We start from the raw sequence: 24478 nt of genomic DNA, 5'->3' as shown, positions 1-24478 counted from the left end.
GCGGCTGACTTGCAAAACCACATGGGGACCCCACTGGATCACTGCCAAGGGGACTTGGGACCAGGTGGGGCAACTGTTGACCACGCTGTAGTAAGGACCAGTCGAGGGCTGAGCAGGAGCCGGAGCAAGCTGCAGCCGGATGGGAACAGGAGCATACTATGAAAATGCATAGTACAATACAGCAAAAGAAGTATGTCATAAAAAGTCATAACAGAGCCATAGAATAGTTGGTCAAAAACTAATAATACAGTATGACGAAAAAGACAAGTATATCATGTAAAATAGTACATCCTAAAAAGTCCTAGAAAAGCTATAGTAAAGTTCATCATACAAAGGCATGAACAAGTCATCATATAGAACAGCAAAATAAATTCATAGAAAAGTAATAGTTTAGTAAGTCAGAAAAAAGCCACAAAATAGTATCTCATTAAAAGTCGTAAAAGAAATGATAGTGTAAGTTGAATTTAAAATGTGTATGCTTTCAATATTCAACACAGCTGGCAATGAGAAGAACACAATATCATATGTTGTCTCAGTTAGTTTGTATAACATTTCTTTTCTCCAGCATATCTAAAGAAGGCAGAATAAAACCACTAGAAGTGTGAGGCGGCCCGTATTTCCCTTTTTCTTTTTGGACAAAGCTGAAGCATCATCAGTGTATAGTACCAGTGCCCTGCAACCGTCTATACAATGAAAACCAACCTTGGGATATGGAAGGAAATAAAATTGTTGCAGTTTGCACTTATGAATATGTTTTTTAAATTTCATTTCATTTTGTTATTACTTAATAAAGTCATCATTTTAATAAAATTAAGTTTGTATGACAATGTGTTTTTAAGAAACACTAAGTTACCTATTTCTGTGACAATGGGATTGGGCATCTGCTCTGCATGAATTTGATTGAAGAAATTTAATTTGCTGTTAATTGCACAAATTGTCCATTTATCCCAAGTTTCTTGCAAAAATTACATGTCACAGGCAGACAGAGAAGTCTGGTATTCTTAGTGAAAGGAAGCTGTGAGTGCATGAGCCATAAAAAAGAGCACCAACAATAGTGCAGGTGTTAGTTTTATCATCATTTGTTTCTCATACTGAGATGTTACAAATAGCATATATTGACCTTTAAAACATAGCACCATTAAATCTAATACGCAGTCAGAGCGGAGAGCAGACTACCAGACCTCCGTTACCCTTCAACTCCCTTCCTCTAACTCCTCCATCTTTCTCCTCGTCTTCCTCTCTTACTCTCTACAGTATGTGGAGCAGAATGAGTAATGATCAGTTGCTCTGTCACACACAAGAGACTTTCTTTCCCTGCAGCTACATCCAAAATTAGCACACACTCACACTCACAAATCCACGCGCACAGGCGCAAATGCACACAGACCAACACCCAGATAGGTTGATGCATGCACACACTGAGACACACTTTGAACTCTATAACACCAAGAACAAAATATAGAATATGTCGTCCTTCTATGGCTGTGTGTCCGAGAGACACTGTGCTGCAACAGGAAGGTCAAAGGTACAAAACAAAGAGAGAATTTCCTTCTACGAGAACTTCTTTCTTTTATTTCATTGGGCTCTGAGACACAGATACAAACACACAAACCTCTGATCTGTGTTACAAATGTTCTAGAGTGTTCATTTATACCCAAAGTCCTCGACTTGCACTCCTTGATGATGTTCTCTGAGTTGCAGCTCTCTCTGCTGGAAAGAAGCAGTTAGTACAACTTTAATTTCCCTCACTGACCCCCGCAGGATGAACTCTTATTTATCTTGCCCCCTTCACAGCACAAAGCCATTCAAGCACTGAACAAGTGATCAAACCTACCGCTCGTTTCATGCTTAACACAAAGCCAGATCACTCTTAAGTCATACGACTATCAAACGTTTATGATATTGTCTGTATTTGCAAAAGAGAAAGAGAGAGAAAAAGAGGTGCAGATCTGTTCTGCTCACAGCTGTTTAAACAGGAACAATCTGACTGACTAAATGTGGCGTCTTCCTGTTTTGAGAGACCTCTGATCTCCTTCCATGTAAACAAAACATAACAGCATAAATCGTAAACAACTTTATTAAGCTCTGACAATGGCACCAAGCTGCATGGGCACACACCGACTGTTGTGAAACATATGACATTAAAAAGAAAAGGTACTGGATGATAATAGTCACATTTTGATTAAGCAATGAATATAACTTGTTTAGGATAAATAGTGTCAGGAATCAAACATCAAGAGCTGAAAGGCCACAATTTGCTCCAATCTCGGTTAACCTTTAGAACTTCAACTGATATATATCGAGCCAAAGATAATTGTCCTACTCCTGAAACAAGGCAGCAGTTTGTGAATCATTGTTACGTAAACATATTTAGCAAAAATCTAAATTAGTACCCAAAAAAGATAGAATTGTAATAGTCATCTGCAAAATATCTTATGTTACAGTATATATATATATATATTCAGTGTGCAGTCACTTGGGTGTTAAGTCTAAAACAAGCATGACTGGTTTCTGAATATAGTATTTGCTATCAGATGGGAGGAATTCATATGGCAGTTGACATATATTAGACCTTGAGGATGAGGTCAAATGCAGGATTAAAAGTTTTTTCATCAGTTTTAAAGAAAGTGGTTATTGTGTTTGTCTGCAGAGATTGAACAGTGAAGTGACCTTCATCCCATTATGAGTATCTTTACTCATCTTATCTTTCTGCTATAGTTTAATATAATTGCTATCCAATTATTCCTTCCTGCCACTTCTTTTATGTCATAGCGCTACCTGTGGTTGGCTAAACTTTACTCTACTGTTAAACTCATCTCAAGTCACTCTGGACAAGAGTGTCAGCTAATGTCAAAAATATGTTAGAACCTAATTACAATCATCACATACATACATCTACATACCTGACATTTGACCTCTGCATTTACCCCCTCCTAAGTATTTGACTCGGGATTCAGTGTCTCGCTCAAGAAGAAAACTGAGTGAGTGAGCATACTGTCTTTCTTACATAGGTAATTAATAAGATTCTGAAGTGTCAGATCAAAAAGGGACTCATGTCATGTTCTGATTTAGTTTCCAGTGCAGCTTAACCTGTTAATTTATCTGGCAGATACTATGTTGCTGATTAAAAAAAGTTAACTTGTTTCATGATAAGGTCATTTATTTAGAATATCTTACTTGTTTACTAATTTTACATTTACAAATAATGTCACTAAGGAAACGGCCAATAGAATAATCGGCCAAAAAATTACAGTTTGTCCTTTTGGGACACATAAACTTATTCCATTTCTCCCAGAGAGTGATAACGCTCGCATATTGGTACAGTAAATAAAGCTGGAGCCAGTAGTTGGTTAGCTTAGCTTAGCATATAGACTAAACAGCCAGCCTGGCTCTGTCCAAAGGAAACAGCCTACCTACTTAATTATCTAACTAGTAGGCACTAATCACTAATCAGAGTAAAAACAACAATTTGGCGTTTTACTTTTTCAATGTCCTGTTTTGTGTGCTGAATCCAACAAGAGTAAAATGTAGAATTGTCATTGTTTAAATTTTTTTTTTTCACAGATTAAAAAGATTAGATCCGTTATGTTAAAATAAGAGCAGCTGGAAGGTATATTTTGTTACCTTTGGACGGTGCCAGTAATTTTTTTCTGCTGCACAAGCTGCTGGTTGTAATACAATAGAGAGTGGTATCAATTTAACTCTCCTCAAGAAAGTGTATTTCCCAAAATGTCGAACCTTTCCTTTAAATTTGCTCAAAGGGTTGAAAGAAATACAGGTTTAAGGTGCAACCCTTTGAAAGATGGGCTCTTCCTTCTCTTAAATGTCCCTAAGGTTTCTACCAGAGAGACAGAGAAGGAAAGAGACTTTTCATGTCCTTTAACGACACATCTGACCAAGAATAACTAAAAAAACACCTCGAAACCCAACAGCTCTGGGAGGAGAAATGCCTCCGGCAATGTGACACCGTCAGCACAGTGGGACATACATACAGTAATGAGGTGAGCTCCCAAATGGCTGCCGACCATTCCTCAAAACAGCTGTGACATAGGCTCCCTTCAAGCTGTCTCCTACATAATGTAGTGTGCTACACTGAGGCCTGTTTTCTTCAGAATGTATAAAGTCTGAACTCTGCAGAGATCCACTCATCATGGAAAAATGTATCAAATCCAACAGGAAATGTTGGGGAAGAAGCTGGGGGGCTGAAAAACAAAGGAAACAGGTGTTCTCCAGATTGGCTCTACTAAATAAAGCTACAAAAAATATGAATGTGATCTTTTCTAGTGGCTTTTGAATGAATAAAATAAGAGCTCTTAAACGCCTTGAGTGCTTTTCATTCTATATATTTACAACTTTCATCCTGATCAATTGTTCACAGAGTTACACTCTCTCTTTTCTCAGGTACTAACACTGATCAGAAACAGGCAGACATTTTGGCACGTATATGTTTTTCCCAGAATATCCCACATCATTACATGAATGTTACACACAGACACCGTTCAGAGGGACACAGAGTGGACACAAACCATTTTTCAAAACCACAACTGCAAGACACAGCTATCTTCATGCTACCTCATCTGGTACATTTATACCAACATATGTTCTCTTTCCATCCATCATATGCTACAAGAAGAGATGTGGAACCCAAATGAAACAGACAGAAAGTCATTCATTTTCTTCTTCTCTTGGCATTATTGTAAGTAAAACGAACAGAGAAGCTGCTAATGCACATAATCATAATGACTCTATATAGGTTTAACATTATTCTTTTTTATTGTATTTATTTATTTATATATACTTATACGGCTGATGAGAATAATGTTCTTCATTATTGAAAGTAAATACAACTGACGCTTTTCCAGTTGATGCATCAAAAAGGATGGATTTAATTTAAATATCTTAACAACTCAGAGAAAATCAAGTTGTGACAGTATCTTGTCTGTCATTAATTAGAAAACTGTAATTCCTTATAAGGAGAAGTAAAATAAAAATAAAAACAGATTTTCCTAGTTCTATTTCTGTGTTACAATGTCAACAGTTCTCACTCCTGTGAAAAAAATTATTTGGGAGAATTTTATATCTAATCGTTGCTCTTCCTGTAAATGATTAGAATATCTCTGATGACTCTTGAACTTGTACTTAAACATATCCAATCAGATGGGATTTGGGGCGACTGGATTTCCGTCTCATAATTCCACATATTCCATTATACTCGCAAATAGGTCACACGGCAGGAGCTTCTGTTTCACTGTGAATTAAATTGAGCCTTTGAGTGGCTCTTATTGTGGTGTTTAAATAGTGCGGTCAGAGGTTGTCAGAGATTATAATTAGGAAACAGCTGAAACAACGGGTCCGGGAATATCACTCTGAATATCAACAATGTGAAATGTATCCAATGTGACCTGTGACACACAGTCTCCTCCAAAACTGTGAACTTTTTCGTTCCCTGCAGCGAAGAACCACTTGACTTTACACTGAACAAATGTCAGCCAGTCGGTTCGCACACACATGCAGACAATAATTTCATGTGAGACACTTTAAGGGATTCTGTTGACAAATGTCCAGCTCCTGTTCTTCACCTCCAGGGAAAAGTTCATCACAGCAGAGCTGTAGCATTTGAAGGTCAGTGAGCCACCAGGCTGGAGAACGACAAAGTGGAGAAATGTGCTACGTTTTTACTGTTTAACATAATTTCCTCCATTCTTTTTGTATCTTATTCCACTTTCTTTATCCAGTGAGCCACATGGAAGCATGGACTGGACAAAGGAGAATACATCTCTCCGAGTATGAACATGAACCTTTAAAGAGTTCTTTGCCGATGTCTTTTCGTCCTCCGCAGCTGGATTTGAGTCCACCAGTCTACGCTGCTTCCCCTGGCCAGGATATTGTGTTTGTAAATGGCATGTACGTGTATGTGTGTTTACATCCGTGATTGTGTTTCATTGTGTTTAGATATTCAGTACCCAGTAGCGTTGACGTGTGTGTGCATGTTGAGTGTGGTGTTGTGTGTTCCTGGTCCTGGAGCCGCGAAGCTGTAAGCTGCGTACGCCACGGCGGAGCCCACCATCAGGCCGGTCATGTAGGAGACCGTCATGGTGTTCCCTGGAGGGACACAAAGAGCAGAGAGTTTATAGTCGCGCCGTAGCACGGGCCTCTGCAGATGGTGCACGAGCTATGAGCATGCACAAGGGTGTTCATGCTGAACTTAGTGTTCCCGGCGAAATGCCATAAACCAAACTCCACAACACTGAGGAGGAATTGTACACTTATGTCTCATATTCATGGCCTAATGTATTTTTTTATACAAGCCCTGTAAAGAAAGAGGACAAGTAATAATCACATTATAAAGAGCTGATTCATAGCTGATACCCCTGGCACAGTGATTGGCATTTAAGATAATAAGAATCAAGACTAAAAAGACTACAGCTACATTAGCAGTGCTGCTTTTTTTAGCTAAATGCTAATGTCAGCTTGCTAATGTGCTTATAACAACAACAACAACAACAACAACAACAGCAACATGCTGATGTTTAGCAGGTATAATGTTCACTTTCTTAGATTAGCGCGCTAGCATGCTACTTCAGTACTAACTGCAGCACATTTTGCAATTCGTTAAAATACGGTAAAGTAGTTTAAGCTAGCCTATAACGTGATCTGGGTTCATGGTAGTTATTTTTAAACTTGACATTTAGCAAAATATGTAAATGTACTTTCTATTTGAGGGTTATATGAGAAGATTGATATCATTCACATGTGTGTATGCTAAATATGAAGCTACACCTAGCAGCCAATTAGCTTAGCTTAGCATAAAGACTGGAAACAGGAATAAACAGGTGGCTCCGGAAAAACGGTAACAATGTACCTTCTAGCACAGTTCACTAATTAATACAGAGGTTCTGGTAGGCTTTCCTTGTGTCTGTATTTGAGCTATTCTTATTTATTTATTTATTATTTTTTAGCTTTTAGGATGTTTTAATTATGTGAAGTGTCTTTGAGTATTATGAAAAGCGCTATATAAATTAAATGCATTATTATTATTATTATTATTACTGACAGTTGTCAGACACATCACACATAGCTTTGTTTGTCCACCCAAAACACAAAGATACTCAGCCTGCAACTCAGTTTGCAGAAGGAAGCAGCAAAGCATCTGAAAAGCTGGAACCTCTTTTGCTTGATAAATAACTTGAATGATTACTTAAATAATTTCCTGTCAATCAACTAATCCATTTAGAGTTTGATGTTTTATTGTTGTAGCCGTTTCGCTCTGAAATTAGCCTGAAAGAAGAATGAAAATCAACATAACTATGCCAACCTTTACAAACTATGTATCTTGACATACAGTTATTGACCCATTCCGGAGTTTTACTCACCGGCCAACTCCCGTTGTTCGGGCGGCACTTTGCCCGCAGCCTGGATCATCGGCACAGACCCGAAGTAGCCGTTGGTGACTCCCATGAGGAGGGAGAAGAGACAGGGCCAGGCGGGATGGGACAGGGTGGGCGCGCTGGCCGGGTACACGCACATGACAAACAGAGGGATGAAGACCACCCTCAGGCAGGAGAAGAAGAGCAGGCGGCCTCCGGACCAGTCGTACGGCAGCGCTGCAAGGATCTGAGGAGAGAGCAGGGAAGTGTTTCAATGATGCTGCGGGTTAGGGTCTGCTTTCTCACCAGACTAATGTCCTTGAAATTACAGTTTAAAATGATAGATAATTAGTCCCTGTTCTGAAGTAGCTCTCTTATATATGTATTAACTAGCTGCTTATGCCACTTTCAAGAGAGCACAATAGGTAACTCAATTTGTTCCACTTTCTTTTTCTTATCAGGATTTTCTTTTCTTTTTACCTTTTTAAATTTTCCTCTCCCACTTTCGATATAAGTTATCTTCTCCCGCCTTATCTTTTTCTCCCCACTTTCAACAAAATGCTAAGACAAAGTCAAAGTGTGCAATCAGAACAACTTTCACTTTTCTGAATTTTAGTATAAAGCCTTTGAGCTAAGTGCAATTATCCCAAAATAAACCAGTTTTTTTTCCATTCCTACTTTTAGGTTTAATAAATGGAGCGACTCCTTTAACAATTTCACAAGGTCAGTTCCAGTGTTACAGTGTGCCTTTGTCTCTTTCCTGCTACTGTTGTGCAGCCGGATGGAGGCCTACAATTCAATCCCAGAATCTCAAGAGGTGTGACATCATAGGGATTGCCAAGAGCTATGTGAATTTTAGAACATAAATTATGAATGCTGGTATCCTAGTCGATCAAATGTATTTTAGGGCAAGGGCATATTTTCCATGGGGATTTTTCATATTTGATATTTTACAGTGTCAGTTTAATTCCTTAACTACAAAGACCACTGTGTCGTCTTACTGGATTTACTGAAGTCTCCTCTTTGCTAATTAAACTGTGAAGCTGCTGCGATTGGAATTATCGAAGGCTCATTGAACTATTGTCATCAATATTTCATCATTATAAATCTATTAAATCTAGTATGGTTTCTTTATATTGATTATTTTGATTTGACTGTTTCTTTGTGATACATTGTTATTGTGAAAATATTGATTGTAGTTGCTTTAACATCGTCTTTAAAAAATAAATGAAGTTCATAATAAAACTGAGCTCTGTTAAGCCCAGCACAGGATGTTCTACAGGTATTAGCTGTCAAATACAAATCTCTCTCTTTGCCTTTCTTTTACAGAGGACTTGTCAGACACTTTAGCCCAGAAAACACAGATCTATAAAAATATGTTCTAAACTGTCATTAAAAATAGCTTTTTTCCATATTGAAATAAATGATGGAGCTAATTAAAAAGAGATTGGAATGAAACAGTAACACACTATGTCTTAACATAGTGTGACATACTGTGAAAGAATTCTTGACATAGTGTGTGGTACGTGTGACATAATATTGACATGTTACTGAATACAATTTAAAAAAGTGTACCCCACCTTGCCAACAAAGTCCGACATGTTGAAGGTGGCCATGATGAGGATAGGGAACCACTCTCCTAAGGTGTGGTTTCGTATTTCTGACTCCAGCCCGGGAAACAGACACAAGGTGATGCTGTAAGTCACTGCTATAGACAGCATGTAGGTCCATATCACACGGGACACCACGTAACGATGCAAGATCATGTCTGGTTAGAGGAGACACACACACACACACACACACACACACACACACACACACACACACACACACACACACACATATTTAAAATATCTCACTTGAACAGCTTAATCTCTAAGAATATTCCCCTCTTCCCATGAATCACCAGGCGATGCACTAAAATGTAAAGTCCATCTATTGGAGTCAGAGGGTAATTGAGCAGTGAGTACACAGGATTTAAAGAGAGAAGTACCGCGGACACCAGGCCAGCTCCTCCTTATCTTGGCTTTCGGGGCATCAAATCGCACGTACGTCCCACCCTCAAAGTCCTCAACGACTTCCTCTGTCAGGGTCGGTGCTGTCCCACCATTTCCCTGAAGAGACACACACACAGACTGTTTCCTCAGTGCTTTAATAAAACAAACACATGACGGGCAGAAAAACATTTGAGGCCAGTCATCGGCATTACATCAACAATTTAATTACAAACTGAAATAGAAAACATATGACCCCTTTCATGATCAATTATCGAATTATTGGGTTCACATCGTCACTTTGTTTCTCATTTCCCCAAAGAAATGTCAAGGCGTTTTGAAGGACATCAACAGTTCATTAAGAAAAACACAAGAGGTAGCCATGACACTGTAAATAAACATATTATCTTGCAGTGGTTTAGTTGACTTAATATTTTCAGGGCTTCTTTCATTCAGACTGGTCTCCTGGCTGCATGACATCAGCTTTTTATGGCAGCGAGTATTAGAGATGATCACTGTGAGTGGTTGCAGGTTGACGTAATGATAATGGAGAGACTACAGATTGGACTGCAAATAAGCCATAGACACAAACACACACACGCACACACACACACACACAGTCTACATACACACAACAAAGACACACACAGTCTACAAACACACATTTCCTCTTCATCCAGTACATCCTTCTTATCATGCTTCACACATCTACTTATATGCACATCACACAGACAGACACGCACACACACACACACACACACACACACACACACACACACGCACACACAGACACACACATTAGTTGATTGGAGGTACTTGCTGGCCAGAAGGCACCACTCTTCTTGATTATCCCTTAGCATAGAGCGCTTAGTATCCCCCGGCAACCAGAACAAAGAGCTGCCTGATGATCAGCCCCCATATGCAGAAAACAACACACACAGCACACACACACAGCACACACACACACACACACACACAGGGGGGCGTCCTTCACACACTTGTATTACGCGGACGTAACAAGCACACATGAAAAGATGACAGCCTGAGGTGATGTGTCTTCCTTTGAAGGCTCTGAACACACACGCATACACACATGGGTATATCAGCTCCACGTCTTCAGGCGCCAAAGTGCTGCTTCAAGCATGATACAAAGTGGATTTACCACTTCTTCCATTTTTCACTAATTTCTTTCTTTTCCTCAGTTGTGTTTTCCCGCTGTGTCTCATCTCTTTGCCTCAACAGTTTTATTCTACAACCTTTTTCCTCACAGTGTCGTGACTCTCATTTTCTTTCTGTTCGCAAGAGGCCTCCACCTTTCCCTTTCTCTCTAAAATGGCATCTTTCCTCCACATCACCACTTTCATTCCTCCATCCATCCATCCATTTTCAATACCGCTTATCCTCATTAGGGTCGCGGGGGCGCTGGAGCCTATCCCAGCTGACATAGGGCGAAGGCAGGGGACACCCTGGACAGGCCGCCAGTCCATCGAGGGCACATGTAGGGACATACAACCATTCACTCTCACATTCACACCTATGGGCAATTTAGAGATCAATTAACCTGCAGCATGTCTTTGGACTGTGGGAGGAAGCCGGAGAGCCCGGAGAGAACCCACGCTGCCACGGGGAGAACATGCAAACTCCACACAGAAGGACCGCTCCGACCGGGAATTGAACCCGCGGCCCTCTTGCTGTGAGGCGACAGTGCTAGCCACTACACCACCGTGCAGCCTTTCATTCCTAATAAACCCAAATCCCTTTCTCTTTCTCTCTCAATATTTCTCTTTCTGAGTGGCAGCCAAAAAGCAGCTTAAATAAATGATACTGCATTTTTTCAAACCACACAGCCCTCCATCCCTGCATGCTCCCACTGAAGAAGCGGACACACACACACACACACACACACACACACACACACACACACACACACACACACACACAACCTCGCAGAAATCAACAAGGAAATGGGAGTTGCATGACACCACAGTTTAGAGGCCTAATATTTCCTCCCTGTCTTGCTGTTGCAACATTTATGAAAGATTAAATGAATGAAACATGTTGATTAAACTTTAATGAGAAAATCTCATCTAATGTGAAGAGGTTTCAGTAAAAAACACAAATGTGAGCCTCATGGTGGTGCTAGAGGAAAAGTCAGGGAAAAGTCACCAAAGTCAGGAGGAGTGGCGAATGTCTCAATCCATCTATTAGATGAGATATTATCTGACAGACCAAATAAATTCACAGTACACATACACACAGTAGAGCAGATAAACTGTCCACAAACTTACAAATCGCACTTCCTCCGCAGTGACATCATGGTGAACTCGGTATCCAGTCCCGTTGTCGTGCAGGTCGTGACCTTTGACCGGCCCTTTGCCTTGGGCGCTGTTGGTGTAGTAGCGGACAAATTGAGAGCGGCGGACGAGCAGGTGAAGTAGGAAGCAGAGCATCTCCATGCTGATGGAGACCAGAAAGAAGATGAGCGTGTTCTTCTTCTCGTCGGGAATCAGCAGCTTGGTGAAGATGCGCGACAGGGAGATGATCACACCTGCTGTGCCTGGGAGGAGCAGCAGGAGAAGAGACAAAAAAGGGGGGGGGGGGTGATTACAGGGACAGGGATGTGCAAGCGCAGAGCTTTGTCGATGTGAGTTTTACTTACTCTCTCCAGTCATCACCCCCTGCGTGTACCTCTTGGGCAGCATCCCCATGTAACCATAGAAACTAGACTGCTGCACTGGGGAGGGATGAGGAAGTGTTTATCAGTGCAAACAGTCAACATTGTAACAATATAATTCATTGAGGGGTACAACTTCCCGAACAGCACTGGAGAGAAGCCACTCTGACCTCCGCTAATTAAAGCCCTGTGATCACACTCACAGTTGCAAGAAGGAGACCGGCTCAGTTTATGACATTACCATGTCATTAGCAGTAGCTGAGAACTCAAACGTCTGCTGCCGCTTGTTCATTTGACAGCTCTGACTGAGCACCGCCGTTTTGCATCACTCTCCACATGATATACAGGAGGTGGACTGCAGAATACACTTTATCTGCCAACATTGACTTATTAACACCGTATTTCTGTTTTTTTCTCAATTGCTTTAGCTATTTATTTTATAAAAACAGTTTTAACATTCTCTAAACTGTAAGCGCAACTCTCACAACGGTTTCATGGGACAACATACCTCCATTGTTTGTCTGCAAAAGGTAGTAACTCATCCAAAAGGTTTAATTCTTCAAAACCTAGTTATTGTTTCAGTAAATTGGTCAATGCCTCCAAACTGAAAAGTTATTGTCTTTGTTGACGCTGACTGCTTCCTGTACTAAGCAAGACATTTTGTTGAGCTGAATGTTGTAGAACACATAACTACTTTGATCTTTTATGTAAATTCATATACAGTGAACAGTAAATGTGCCACAACATGATATCTTCCCCAAGTGAAAACGATGACAAAACATGCGGTAGTTCAGTGAAGAACAACCAACTGTGTCTCCTCACAGTATGTATCACTATGTCATAAGTATTTATGGAATATACATGACTAACAGAATCTTCTCATCCGATTTGATCAGCAAGTGGTTATTGTGCAAAATTGTAGACAATTGTACTTACTCTTTTGCACAAAAGTGCCAAAACACATGCAATTTGCTTGGAGGAATAAGAGATCCAAATCTGTTGTGAAGAACCGGCCACCTGACAAATATTCACTCTGCTTTTACCTCTGGGTTGGTCTCAACCAACTCCTGGGGAAAATATATGGATCTTTAGCTGCTAAATGCTCCTCTATGTTCACCAGCTGATCGCTAACTTCGTCTGTCAGCTGTCTGTTGGGTGCTGGGCCGGTAGAGGACAGCGGTGTTTTTACAGCGTTTCAGCTGAGAATCAGTTGCCGGTGGCCGAAAACAAGAAAGCAGCGAGAGTCGACTAAAGCAGGAAAGCTGCATCCTGGAAAACCAAAATATTGAGCTGAGAGTCGCTAAAATGTGGTCTTTGAGGAACAGCAGAGTCGGCATATATATCCTATATCTATCGTATGGAGAGATGGATGGACAGACAGACAGACAGACAGACAGATACCTGTACATCCGAAGGCCACCACTCCCACTGACACGAGGTTGATGATATAAGCCTGCCTGGTGGTGAACTTGGCCAGCCACACATCAAACACACTGACAAAGACCAGCGGCCCCAGAGCTAATATGTAGCCTGCAAAGGAAGAGAAAGACAGACAGATAGACAAGTGAACGGACGCCATCAACCAGGTCGCGTTGCGATGGCATGACTGAACACATGCTTGACAGGGCCGTCGTGAGAGCAGGATCCACCTGAAGTCCGATCCTGAGTTTGTTAACTACAGAAACAAGCTCTCCAGCAGACATCACACTTCAAAAGACATTTCCCTAAAGAGGAAAGCGGAGCTATTTTAAGCTGGTGAAACCTTGCTCTTACATATGTGAAAAATATTACGTATGTGTAATTTTTCAAAATTCTCAGAGGGTTGACATCAATTTTTAAAGAACTGGTTTTTGTTCCTATTGTGTATAGGCTGAATCGCTTTAATATTTGCAAAGATGTGAACTAGCATTAAAACAACTAGCATTTTCGAATGAATAATTTGGAGCCAAAGTTAAATCTCTCCAGTATCAGTCTTCCACATACCTGATGCAAATTATGCTTCAATGTGCATGCTTGTACCTGAAGGGTCTACTTAAATAGCACAGTGAGTTCTCTTTAAAAATGTTTTGAAAGCTGAAAGCAAAACTGAAGATGATGCAAGATTAAAAATAATAATACCAACACTTGAAAGACTGTGAGTTCTTTCAAGTTAGCTTGAAACATTTTAGCAATAAAACCCACGGGGTAATTGTGCCAGTTTATTTTTCTTCTTCTTTAAACTTTCTTCTCCATTGTTGCTCTATGTATTCTGCTCTGATAAGCCTTGAGGTTCCCAGAGGGTCAATAATAAAAGAGTCACAGCAAAGATTCCCATAATGAGAATTTCTTTTACAATTAAAACTCTGTCTGCGAGCGGGTTCCTGGTTGACTACCCACAGTGATTCTGGTGTGCAGGCTGAGTCTCTCCACCAGCACGTTGTTGAGGATGACGGCCAGCAGAGCCACCAGGATGTACGTCAGACTCATGTCGAACACTATTGGCGTCCCTGAGACACACACAAACACATTGGGTTCACTCTCCGTGTGTGTGTTTGTCTGTAGAACTCACGCATTCTCTAAAGGTGCAGTTCCCGGCTTTATTCATGCTTTTTATACCTTTAAACTTGTGGTGCAAGTAGTCCACGTCAGTGATGAAACTGTTGTAGGGAAGCAGGAAACCCACGCCAGCCAATAGCATTGCGAAATAGATGCCATGGTAACGGTCGTCAGGGATCGGCTCCTCAAAGTCTGAGAGGGAAGGAAAGGGTTAAAGAATTAAAAGAGTATGAAAACACACTGAAACAGTGGGGATCATAATGACTTGATCTGAATTCGGTCTGGAGCCAACACACTCCATCAGGATGAAGGAGCTGAAGCACTAGCAGGACGGAGGCCCTCGTTGCACCGGTGAGAGATTGATGCCAGAGTAGTTATAGATAAAAAATTGGCTTTTGCTGCTGATTCTGTTTCATGGTTAAAGTGTGACGTACAGGTTCTTTATATCATTTTCTTTCTTAATCCCTAAACTTTCCTAATCATGTGAGCTGACTACTAACTGCTCCATTTTTGAGCATTTCTATTTTTCCACCAACTAAAGGAAAGAATAAATTAATTTCACTTCTTAATGTTTAATATAATTTAATAATATGATACCTGGGAGTGATACATTATTTTCCTATTCATCTGGCGATGCCTTGATTCCTCAATAATAAACTTTATTTTCTTATGAATAAATGCCTACTTAAATAACCGTATGTGCAGTGGCAATAAATATATAACATACAGTTCCGAAAAGATTCTCCATGTCTGCTATTCTGATGGGTTTGATTAAAAAAGCCCTGGCATTAATGGTATAGTTAGCAGTTAGCTGGTTGTGAGCAGTGAACATCACCAAGGCTGGACAGACAGAAGAAAGATCACAGCCTGCAGAAACTCATTAGCAGAAGATCCAATAAAGACCCTCCATCACCGCCCTCACTGTGTAACGGACATCTCAGTGCAGAAATGGACTGAAAATATTTTATGGCAGATTTTTCTCTTTTTGACATATATTTAGGGACTGTGTGATGATGACTTAGGTGGTGACAGAGGTGGACGAGAGATGACAATCTCTGTGGTTATTAATGTTTTATTTGAACCCTCCGTCATCGGCATAAGGCAAAGTGCATCTTTATGAAACATAGCGCATGTGAAAGTGGTCTTTTTGTAACTATTTATGTACCTATGAACTATAATGCAAAGGACTGGTGGAATATAATGGCAATGGAAATCACCTGCTCAAAAATGCCAGACAGCTCCAACCTTAGCCCAAATAAGCCCTCTAATCCTCTTTACTTTTCCTAAAGTCCTTTAGTAGAACTACAGATTGCCGAGTAGGTGATGAAGTTTAATGACTTAAATGATTCATTCAGGCTTTGAGTCTGCCTTTTCAAAAAAAAAAATATTTTAGGGAAGCGACAGACTGCATACTTCTATTGTGTTAGCTACACTGAGATATTGAGACTGACAGCCACAGACCGACAAAGGCAAAGGAGGAAGAGACTAAAAGAAAAGAGAGGGAGCCGTCTGAAAATCTATGGGCCCTCGCTGTGGGCCCTGTCCTTGGTCACTTGTGATCTGATTAGCGTGCCCTTTGTGCAACCTGAGTAACCATGGCAACACAGCAATGTTCTCTGTACAGGCCTGCATCCTGTACAGCACACACACACACACACACACACACACACACACACACGCACACACACACAAACACAAACAATGTCTGGTTATCAGTGCAGTTTGTTTGCGTCAGGAATGATTTTAAAGCATAACTGAAATTTAAATACATCTCACTTTAAGGAAACACAAACTGTGATGATACTTAACGTAATTCAACAGAGGATAAAAACCTTTCCAGGAAACAGTGGCTTCAAGCCTGTGGGTGTTTCCGGTGGAAGCGGGGGATTGACATGTAGCATGGGAGTTGCCAGATGACGCACTGCAAGATGTTCTTCTTTTATCAGCAAGTTATCTGTCCCTGGTCACTCAGAATAGCTGAAGCTAACTATGCTGACTAGCTTCCACCTGGTACAATCACAGCTAGTTAGCACTGTTGCTTGAATGTTAATTGTCGTTCATGGAACTTGAAATCGAACTTAGAGTCGTAAGACAATTTTCTCCAAATTAATATCAACAACACAAAGGATATATAGACTAAACGTATGACTCATCATTCATTGTTTTCATTTTAGTTTGACTTTAATAGACTATAGAATAGAATAAAAGAAAGAAAACGCAATGGGATAAGATTGATAAATTAAGACGATGGCACTAGTGTAAAAATCTATCCATCTACTTTCACTAATAAATCTCTTCCCATCCTTCCTCTTTTGTTACTCAGGAAATCTAATTGATACATTTTTTACAAATAGGCAACGCCGGGTTTACTTTAAAAAAGGACGGTGTGCAAAAAATTGTGTTATTTGCTTCTAAAATCACCATCTTTTCACCCAATTCCCTAGAGTTGTTAAGGGACCCTGGCACTAAATGTGGATAGTATTACCGTATCCATGATATTCTGTCCACCACCAGTATATACACAACATGCTGGTGGTGCTCCACTCAGCATGTTGTGAGACAGAGAAGTTTGTCGGGCTAAACAAATAAAAAAATGTCCTGGTATTTTGGAGTAGAAGACGGATATTCCTTGTTGCTTGTCTATTTATAAGACCAGGACACACACACACAAACACACACACACACAAACACACACACACACAGAAATAGATGGAATGTTAACTCCCTCACCGGGCTCGGATAGCGCCAGCACTCCTCGCTCCGGGGCGTCTTTACTGATCTCCTCCTCCTCCAGCTGGTACGAGTCGAAGCTGTAGCTTTGCACCACGCCGCTTTCTCGGCCATCCCTCCAGCCCTCCCTTCCTCCTTCCCTCCATCCAGCTCGTCCGCCCTCCCTCCACACATCCCTCTCTTCGGGCAGCTGGACCGGTGTGGGCCTGCGGCGCTCCGCTCCTACCGAGCCCATCTTTGTGCTTCAAGTAGCCTCGACACACACTCACACACACACACACACACACTAAACTTTCCTCTCGATACTACAAGCTACACTCTCTTGGGAGCGTACATGTCAAACACAATCCCCAAGACACGCTGGAGGAGAGGCAGGAGAGCATAAAAGTAGAATAGCAGGAGACCTTCAGACGATGGAGGATCTGCAGCTGGAGACAGATGTGGAAACAGAATTAATATGTAAAAGAAGTATGAAAATAAAAATAAAAATACTGTCAGTGCCTTGCTGAAAGTGACAAGATGCAAGGTTATACACTGTGTGTGTGTGTGTGTGTGGCATATTAAATGAGAGAAACTGTGACAAAGGATGCATGACGGGATGACAGACAAGGTGGGCGAAATTGCAGCTCTGCTTTCAACATCATAACAATGTCGAGGAGAGATGAGAATGACACCAAATGAACCACATCAACCACAATTTTGATGACCAATTAAAGAAAAGAACCAAACCTCTACTGGCCCAAGCTTCTCAAATGTGAGGATTTGCTATTCTTCTTTTTTTGCTTTAATATTTTGAGGGGTTTTGACTGTAATTCAGACAGAACAAACAACGCCAAGACATCAGTAAATTGTGACGGGCCAAGTTATCTGTTTGACTAAAAGTTGCATATTTTAAAAGAATAACAAGCCATAACATAAACAACAAAGTAGTTTTAAATAAATCAGCTTACACAAAGCTTCTCATTTAGCAAAGTAAAGTAAGCAATTAAAATCCAAAATAAGTGTAGAAGACTGTAGATGTTTATTACATTCATCAGCATGCAATACGGCTGCAGCTGATTACTGTCATTATCAATCAACCTGGAGAATAGTTGCTTTATTAATTGATCAATTGTTTGATCTATAAAACATACGAAAATCCTGCCAGATGCTTGAGTTGACATCTCTACATTGCTTGTTTTGTCAATCAACATCCCAAAACCCCCAAATATTCTATTTACGGTAATCAAATATCAAGATGGTGTCTGAATAAAACTTTCTGAGGATCAATTAATCGTTTAAGTGACCGAACATAAAGCAACATCTTCATCCAGTATTAAACATGACTGAAGGAGTATAGAAGCAACAAAAGCAACAGTAACCTGCTTCCACTCACTCGGGTCCGCAGGGAACAGTTATTGTTACAATCTGCCTCAATATAAATGGGTATTGACATTGTTCCACACACAAACACACACACAAAAAGCACACAAGCCCATCTATGTGCACACCTGTGTGGTTACACAAACGCTTGAGGACATCCGCACAATTCAGCTCTGTCGCCACACATCAACCCTGCTCACCTCTGACGCCCTGCGACAACAAAAAGGAAGCAGCTCGGTTCACGGGCCTGCTTTGCTTTTAGGGCGAGATCCCATGTTTAAAGCCCAGCTGCAGGACCAGATGGTGTAAGAAGGCTATCAGATGTAATTTGGGTTCATCCTGTCCACCAGTAGGGATGCAAAAGAATTATAGGAGACGTAAACAGAGACTGCATCTCCTGGACCAAAACACTGGGAGCTTATTGTGGAAAAACGTGCGTGTTTTAAAAAAATGTTTATCTCATAGTGATGCTAATTCACTTGCGTCTACAGAGCCCTCTGCAGTTCCCTTTCCAGACTTGGGGCGGCGCTCTCAGCCTACCTCCTTTGAATTTAAAGGCTCCAGCCTGCGACCATAATTGAATTGCATGTGTAATATGCAGTTTGTATTATTTACATAAATAATATAAGAATGAGCATCAAGAGTGAGCAACATCACTTGACTTGACACCTAAATCAGACAATAGACAACCTACCACATATTAGTGTTGAATGCATTAACTCCAAATCAATTAAGCTCACGTGTTTTGCTTGTCAGCTACTCTACGGGCGCGTGAGAGAAATTGAAATCGGGAGCTAATTGAGCGAGAGCAAAAACACGACGGCAGGGAGGCTCTCTCAGTTATTCCGCTTCTTCTTTTCCAAATCATCATTAAAACGATCACAATCAAGTCCAACCAGGTTTAAATGTGGCTTTAATATCCATCCGTGGTTTTTGACTGCGACCGCGTGGATTTCTGCCCCAAATGGAAAAAACAAAAACATACAAACAACAGGTTATTAAATGGCCCCTTTACCTCCGGTGCCTCCTCTCTCGCTCCCCGGTTTCGTGCCCGCTCCTCCCCCCTCAGCAAGAGATCCTCAAGGTGGTCTCCACCGGACGGACCTGGCCCCTCCTCACTCAGCCCGTCTCCATCAGACAGAAGGGAAGACCCCGGTGCCGTCCTGCCTGCGAGCGCTCCGAACGCAGCGGAGGAAAAGGAAGCGTGGATGGATGAGGAGAGCGAGGGGGCGAGAGGGGAGGGGGCGAGGGAGGGAGGGAGGGAGGCAGGGAGGGAGGAGGAGGAGGGGGCGAGAGGGGAGGGGGCGAGGGAGGCAGGGAGGCAAGGAGGGAGGCAGGCAGGGAGGAAGGAGGAGGAGGGGGATGTTGCCTCTGGTTGTTCATCTTTTGCAATAAGTCTCTTCAAACGATCTGTTAAGAGTAAAAGATGAAACCATCGAAAAGCATGTTTATTAACCTTTGAATGCCGTTTTAGGCACCAAGAGTGTTTCCATAAAGTAGAACTGGGATTAAAGAATACATTTCCATGGAGGAAATTTACCAAACGCATTGACTTTTTTTAATTATAATACAGGCTATTACAACTTCAGAAGCTACAGTATAATTTACCTAACATAAATCCTCTCTTCACAATATCTAAGGGCATAAGTCAAGTGTGAATAATATATGACAAAGAACAATGAAAATACAACAAAGAAATATGATAAGATCGCTTTAAATACACTGCATTTTCCAGTGAGCGAATACAGTAAATCCCAAGAGATCCTTCAGGAACAATATGAAGATTTTTGTCTTTGTCTGTTTTTTGTCTTTTATTCATTTTTATTTGGCTTTATTGGGACGGAATTTACGTGTGTTGCCAAAGCACATAAGAAAAACTGTGAATATTAAAGAAAAGAGTGAAGTCATATTCACATTCACGTACACACACCCACACACACACTCTCTCACACACACACACACAATTCTGGCACTGGAGCCTCTGTGTGATTGACAGTTTTATCCGTTCAGTTCAATATGCTAATATTATATGCCCACACTGGAGGAACAGAGCCAGATGGGAATTAGCTAAATGATATCTTTGTCTTTTTAGGTGTGCAGTACAACAGACCCAGGATCTGTTGCTTGTGGTTTTGAATACCGTTCTTAGAGTCAAGACACAGTTTGATGTTTTGACTCTGCTAATGCCAAAATTCATTATACAACTAACTTTTGGATCAACATCAGAGTGCATCGAAGATCAACTGCTCAACGGATGCAGCGCTTCATGTAAAAGGTTCATCCCAAACCAAATATTTTATGGTGAATTATAGCATTTGCTGATCTTCAGGAGATTATGTACAAAAAGCATTCACTTTAATATCCTCGGGTTTCTATTTCTGATTTCATCAGAATCCTGCACACTGCTGGCACTATATTGCACAAGGCTAAATTACATCAGTGATATCTGTCCCGATGGGAGAAGACCCACAGAGTTAATATAAACTGCATTGGCCCAAAACACATGCTGCACACACAAATTATAAGAATACAAAAGTATAATACAGTGAAGCAAAAGACAAAGTTGTATTCCTAACAAGTATACCCTTCTTTTTTTTAAAGCCATCACAGCAGATTTAGAACCAAAATAATTACAGCTGCTATACTTTGGGAGGTTTACGTCATAAACGTATGCTTTACTGTAGAAGCCATACATATGTGACCTGTGCTCTCTGCCTGTTGTTAGATGTGAAACTATTGGATTGATCTATGTCCCCCTCAGAATGAATGAACTTTGGTGATCCCCTGACTCGTCATCCATCAGGTAACCTGCCAGATTGTCACTGTGAGCATGTTGGCATGACGACATTATAATTTAACTCAACGAGTCACTATGTTTGCATGGCAGTAGATTTTGTTTATAATGTTGTTTATTTTAGGGGTTTTGCAATAGTTAACTTTTTTATTTCAATGCGTAGTTTTGCAAGTTGTGCTGGTTGAATTAGAGAGAGAAATTAATTAAATCATATTTGAATGTTAACTCACCGACTGTGTTTTCTGTAAAAGAATTAATAAATAAAATGTATGATTTAAATCTGCCATGAAGAACGTTTACATTTAATGTATCTTTGAGCTCTTAACAAATGGGTCGAATGCATTTCCTTCTTCGAAAACATTTGCAAAGCCTGCTTTTAAATTATTGTTTCCATTTTATTGTTTAATCTCGCGGTCGTCTTCTTATTAAGCATATTGTTGTATCACCGGCGAAAGGTGAAAACTCCACAAGGAACCTTTAAATAAAGTGCTGCTGTGCGAACTGTGTAAACGATTTGAAAAACTGGAATTGGAATTAAAATAGCAATACTCATTCATTGGGCCAAAATAAGGCCTAATTAAAAATTAACACATACATTACACTTTACTTCTCAGTTCATTTCAGTTCCACATTGCTATCCAAGGAAATACAATCACAATTTACAGTTACAGTGACAAAAAAGATACAAAACTGCTGCAATGAAGGCCAAAGAAACACTTAGAAATGCTGACTCCATTTGAAACCGCTCAGTCCTGACAATGAAACAATACTAATCTGTGTTTTATCAGGCAAACTGTCCTTTATGAGACACGCAAACATATCGTGTGGCACGGCGGGCGTTTTGACGCTGGTCCAGAAACCACAGAATTTAATCTGCGTAAAAAATCCTCTGGATCAAGAGGGTGTTGTTTTCTGGTTGTCTGCCTGTTTATCTCTCTGTCTGTGTTATAATTGGGTTGCCAAAGTCTGTCTGTCTGTCTGTCCTGCCTGTCTAGCTCTCCATTTGGCTGCCTGCCTGCCTCTCTCTCTCTCTCTCTCTCTGTCTCTCTCTCTCTTGCAGCTCTGGAATTATGCTAATGATGATTGTTTGTTGTGTTGTTTTAGCCCACAGCAATCTGTACAGAAAGAAGTTACTCAGTTACTCAACTTTTTTTGTGTTTGTGTGTCGATCTATAAATCTGCGTGCGTGTTTCAACTATGTTATCAATGTAAATGTCCACATGTGTGTGTGTGTTGGACTTCGTGTGTGTGTATGCATTATTTTTATACTGATTTATACATCATGTCCACTATTCACTCTCTAACGCTATCTCACAGTTGTCTCTGTGTGTGTGTGTGTGTGTGTGTGTGTGTGTGTGTGTGTGTGTGTGTGTGTGTGTGTGCGCGCATCCCTCCATCTGCTCATCCATCCCTCCATCCAGCCTGGTAAAGATGCTGAGCCTCCAGTGTCTAAATTTAGCTGCCGGTTCAATCAATGACGGCAGAACCACAGCGCCATGACTCTGCATACTGATAGTACTACCGCCTGCCGCCACCTCCCCTCACCTCTAGAGAAGGAGATGAAGAAAGGAGGAGAGAGGCGGGGACGTAGGCAAATTAGAGAAATGATGACAAGAAAATGAGAGCAAAGACCCCCAAAAAATTAAAATCAAAGAGAGAGACAGATGGGGCCTTAATCCTATCTCACGGTGAGAGGAAGACAAGAGGGAAACAGGCAGAAGAGGAGGAGGGAATGATGTGCAAGGTGAAGAAGAAGAGGGATGAAAGGAAAGAGACATGTGTCAAAGCACAGGGATTGAGGGATTGAGGGATGTAGACGGCTGAAGGGGAGATGAAGATACAGGGATAATATGGATGGAGACAGAGACAGAAAGAAGAACAGCTGCAGTGTCTGAGGAAAGAGAAGCAGAGAGAAATTAGCTCCTTAGAGATGGGGAGACCGAGGGGAGAGAGGGAGAGAGAAAGAGATGCCAGGGGAGGGACAAGAAAAAGAGAGTTCAGAGAAGACTGCAGGGTTTTCTACTCGGTCGGTGTGCGATTGATTTGGAGGGAAATGATAGCCGAGAGGCAGGAACAAGGTCCACCGAAAGGAGAGAGCGTCCAAGGAAAAGAGAGAGTCTATCGACACTATTGAGTCTCTACTGAGATGTGACAAAGAGAAACTGAGCGGAAAGAAAAATAGATATAAATCATTTGACATGCAGTGAAGCACTGGAGGCTGGAGGGAGCGCTCAGAATTGAGTCACTGCTTGCCGGTGTTACACTAAATCCTGTGACCCGTCAGAATATGTGACCTGATTAGGAACTTGGCCTTATTATTCCCTTATAGTATATAAGGAATATTAAAAAAATAAATTGTGTAAAAGCTGAGAGTGAGACAAGAAGTTAAAGCCAGTTAGCTTGTAGCTTAGCACGAAGACTGATAACAATGGGACACAGCTCGCTTGGCACACAATACACCTTGCCAGCACATCTTGAATAATGTCATAGTAATTAGTGAGCTTTAAAGATGTGCTCAGACACACACACACATGCCCAGTTGTGTTCTGGCTATTTTTTGCAGGCGGCACAGATGTACACACTCACACAGGCACATAATCTCTCACTGCTCTCAAAGCATCTCTGTATCTTTTTCTCTCGCAGGACTGGCATACAAATGCAAACACACTCAAACAGAGTAGACGCACACACTCTTGCACGCATGAACGCACGCACGCACAGACACACGCACAGACACACACACACGGACACACACACTCTAAGTTTCCAGGAAATCTGAAAAGCGCCTTGAGCGCTTGGAAAGCACTTGCTGTAAATCCTCACTACAGTCATGTTTGGCTGTGATCTGTTCTGTGCTGGAATTACATGAAGGCACAGGCTCAGCACACACAAACAGATACAGGCAACACACACAGCTCCGTATCTTATTAGGGGCCATCTATTGATCATCATTCTGTACTTTATTACTCATCTATTCTTCACATCAAGCTCTAAACCCAATTCTAAACCCAATTCCTCACCA

The 24478-nt window shown here is 41.1% G+C and overlaps 1 protein-coding gene across 1 annotated transcript; it reads right to left on the bottom strand.

Annotated features, from left to right (window-relative positions):
- Positions 1–4327: 4327 nt before the first annotated feature.
- On the bottom strand, positions 4328–19896 carry slc29a4 (solute carrier family 29 member 4). The gene is made up of 11 exons (XM_034539969.1): positions 19678–19896; positions 17301–17728; positions 14631–14762; positions 14408–14521; positions 13437–13565; positions 12021–12095; positions 11650–11918; positions 9361–9481; positions 8948–9135; positions 7374–7614; positions 4328–6102 (listed from the first exon to the last, which is right to left on the bottom strand). Exons 2-11 carry the CDS (start codon positions 17533–17535, stop codon positions 5957–5959), a joined length of 1650 nt encoding a protein of 549 aa, XP_034395860.1. The 5' UTR covers positions 17536–17728; positions 19678–19896; the 3' UTR covers positions 4328–5956.
- Between the last annotated feature and the right edge of the window lie 4582 nt (positions 19897–24478).

Source organism: Cyclopterus lumpus, chromosome 8 (assembly GCF_009769545.1).
Source record: "Cyclopterus lumpus isolate fCycLum1 chromosome 8, fCycLum1.pri, whole genome shotgun sequence".
NCBI lineage: Eukaryota > Metazoa > Chordata > Actinopteri > Perciformes > Cyclopteridae > Cyclopterus > Cyclopterus lumpus.
The sequence above is the reverse complement of the archived record's forward strand: the minus strand, read 5'-3'. Positions and strand labels throughout refer to the sequence as shown.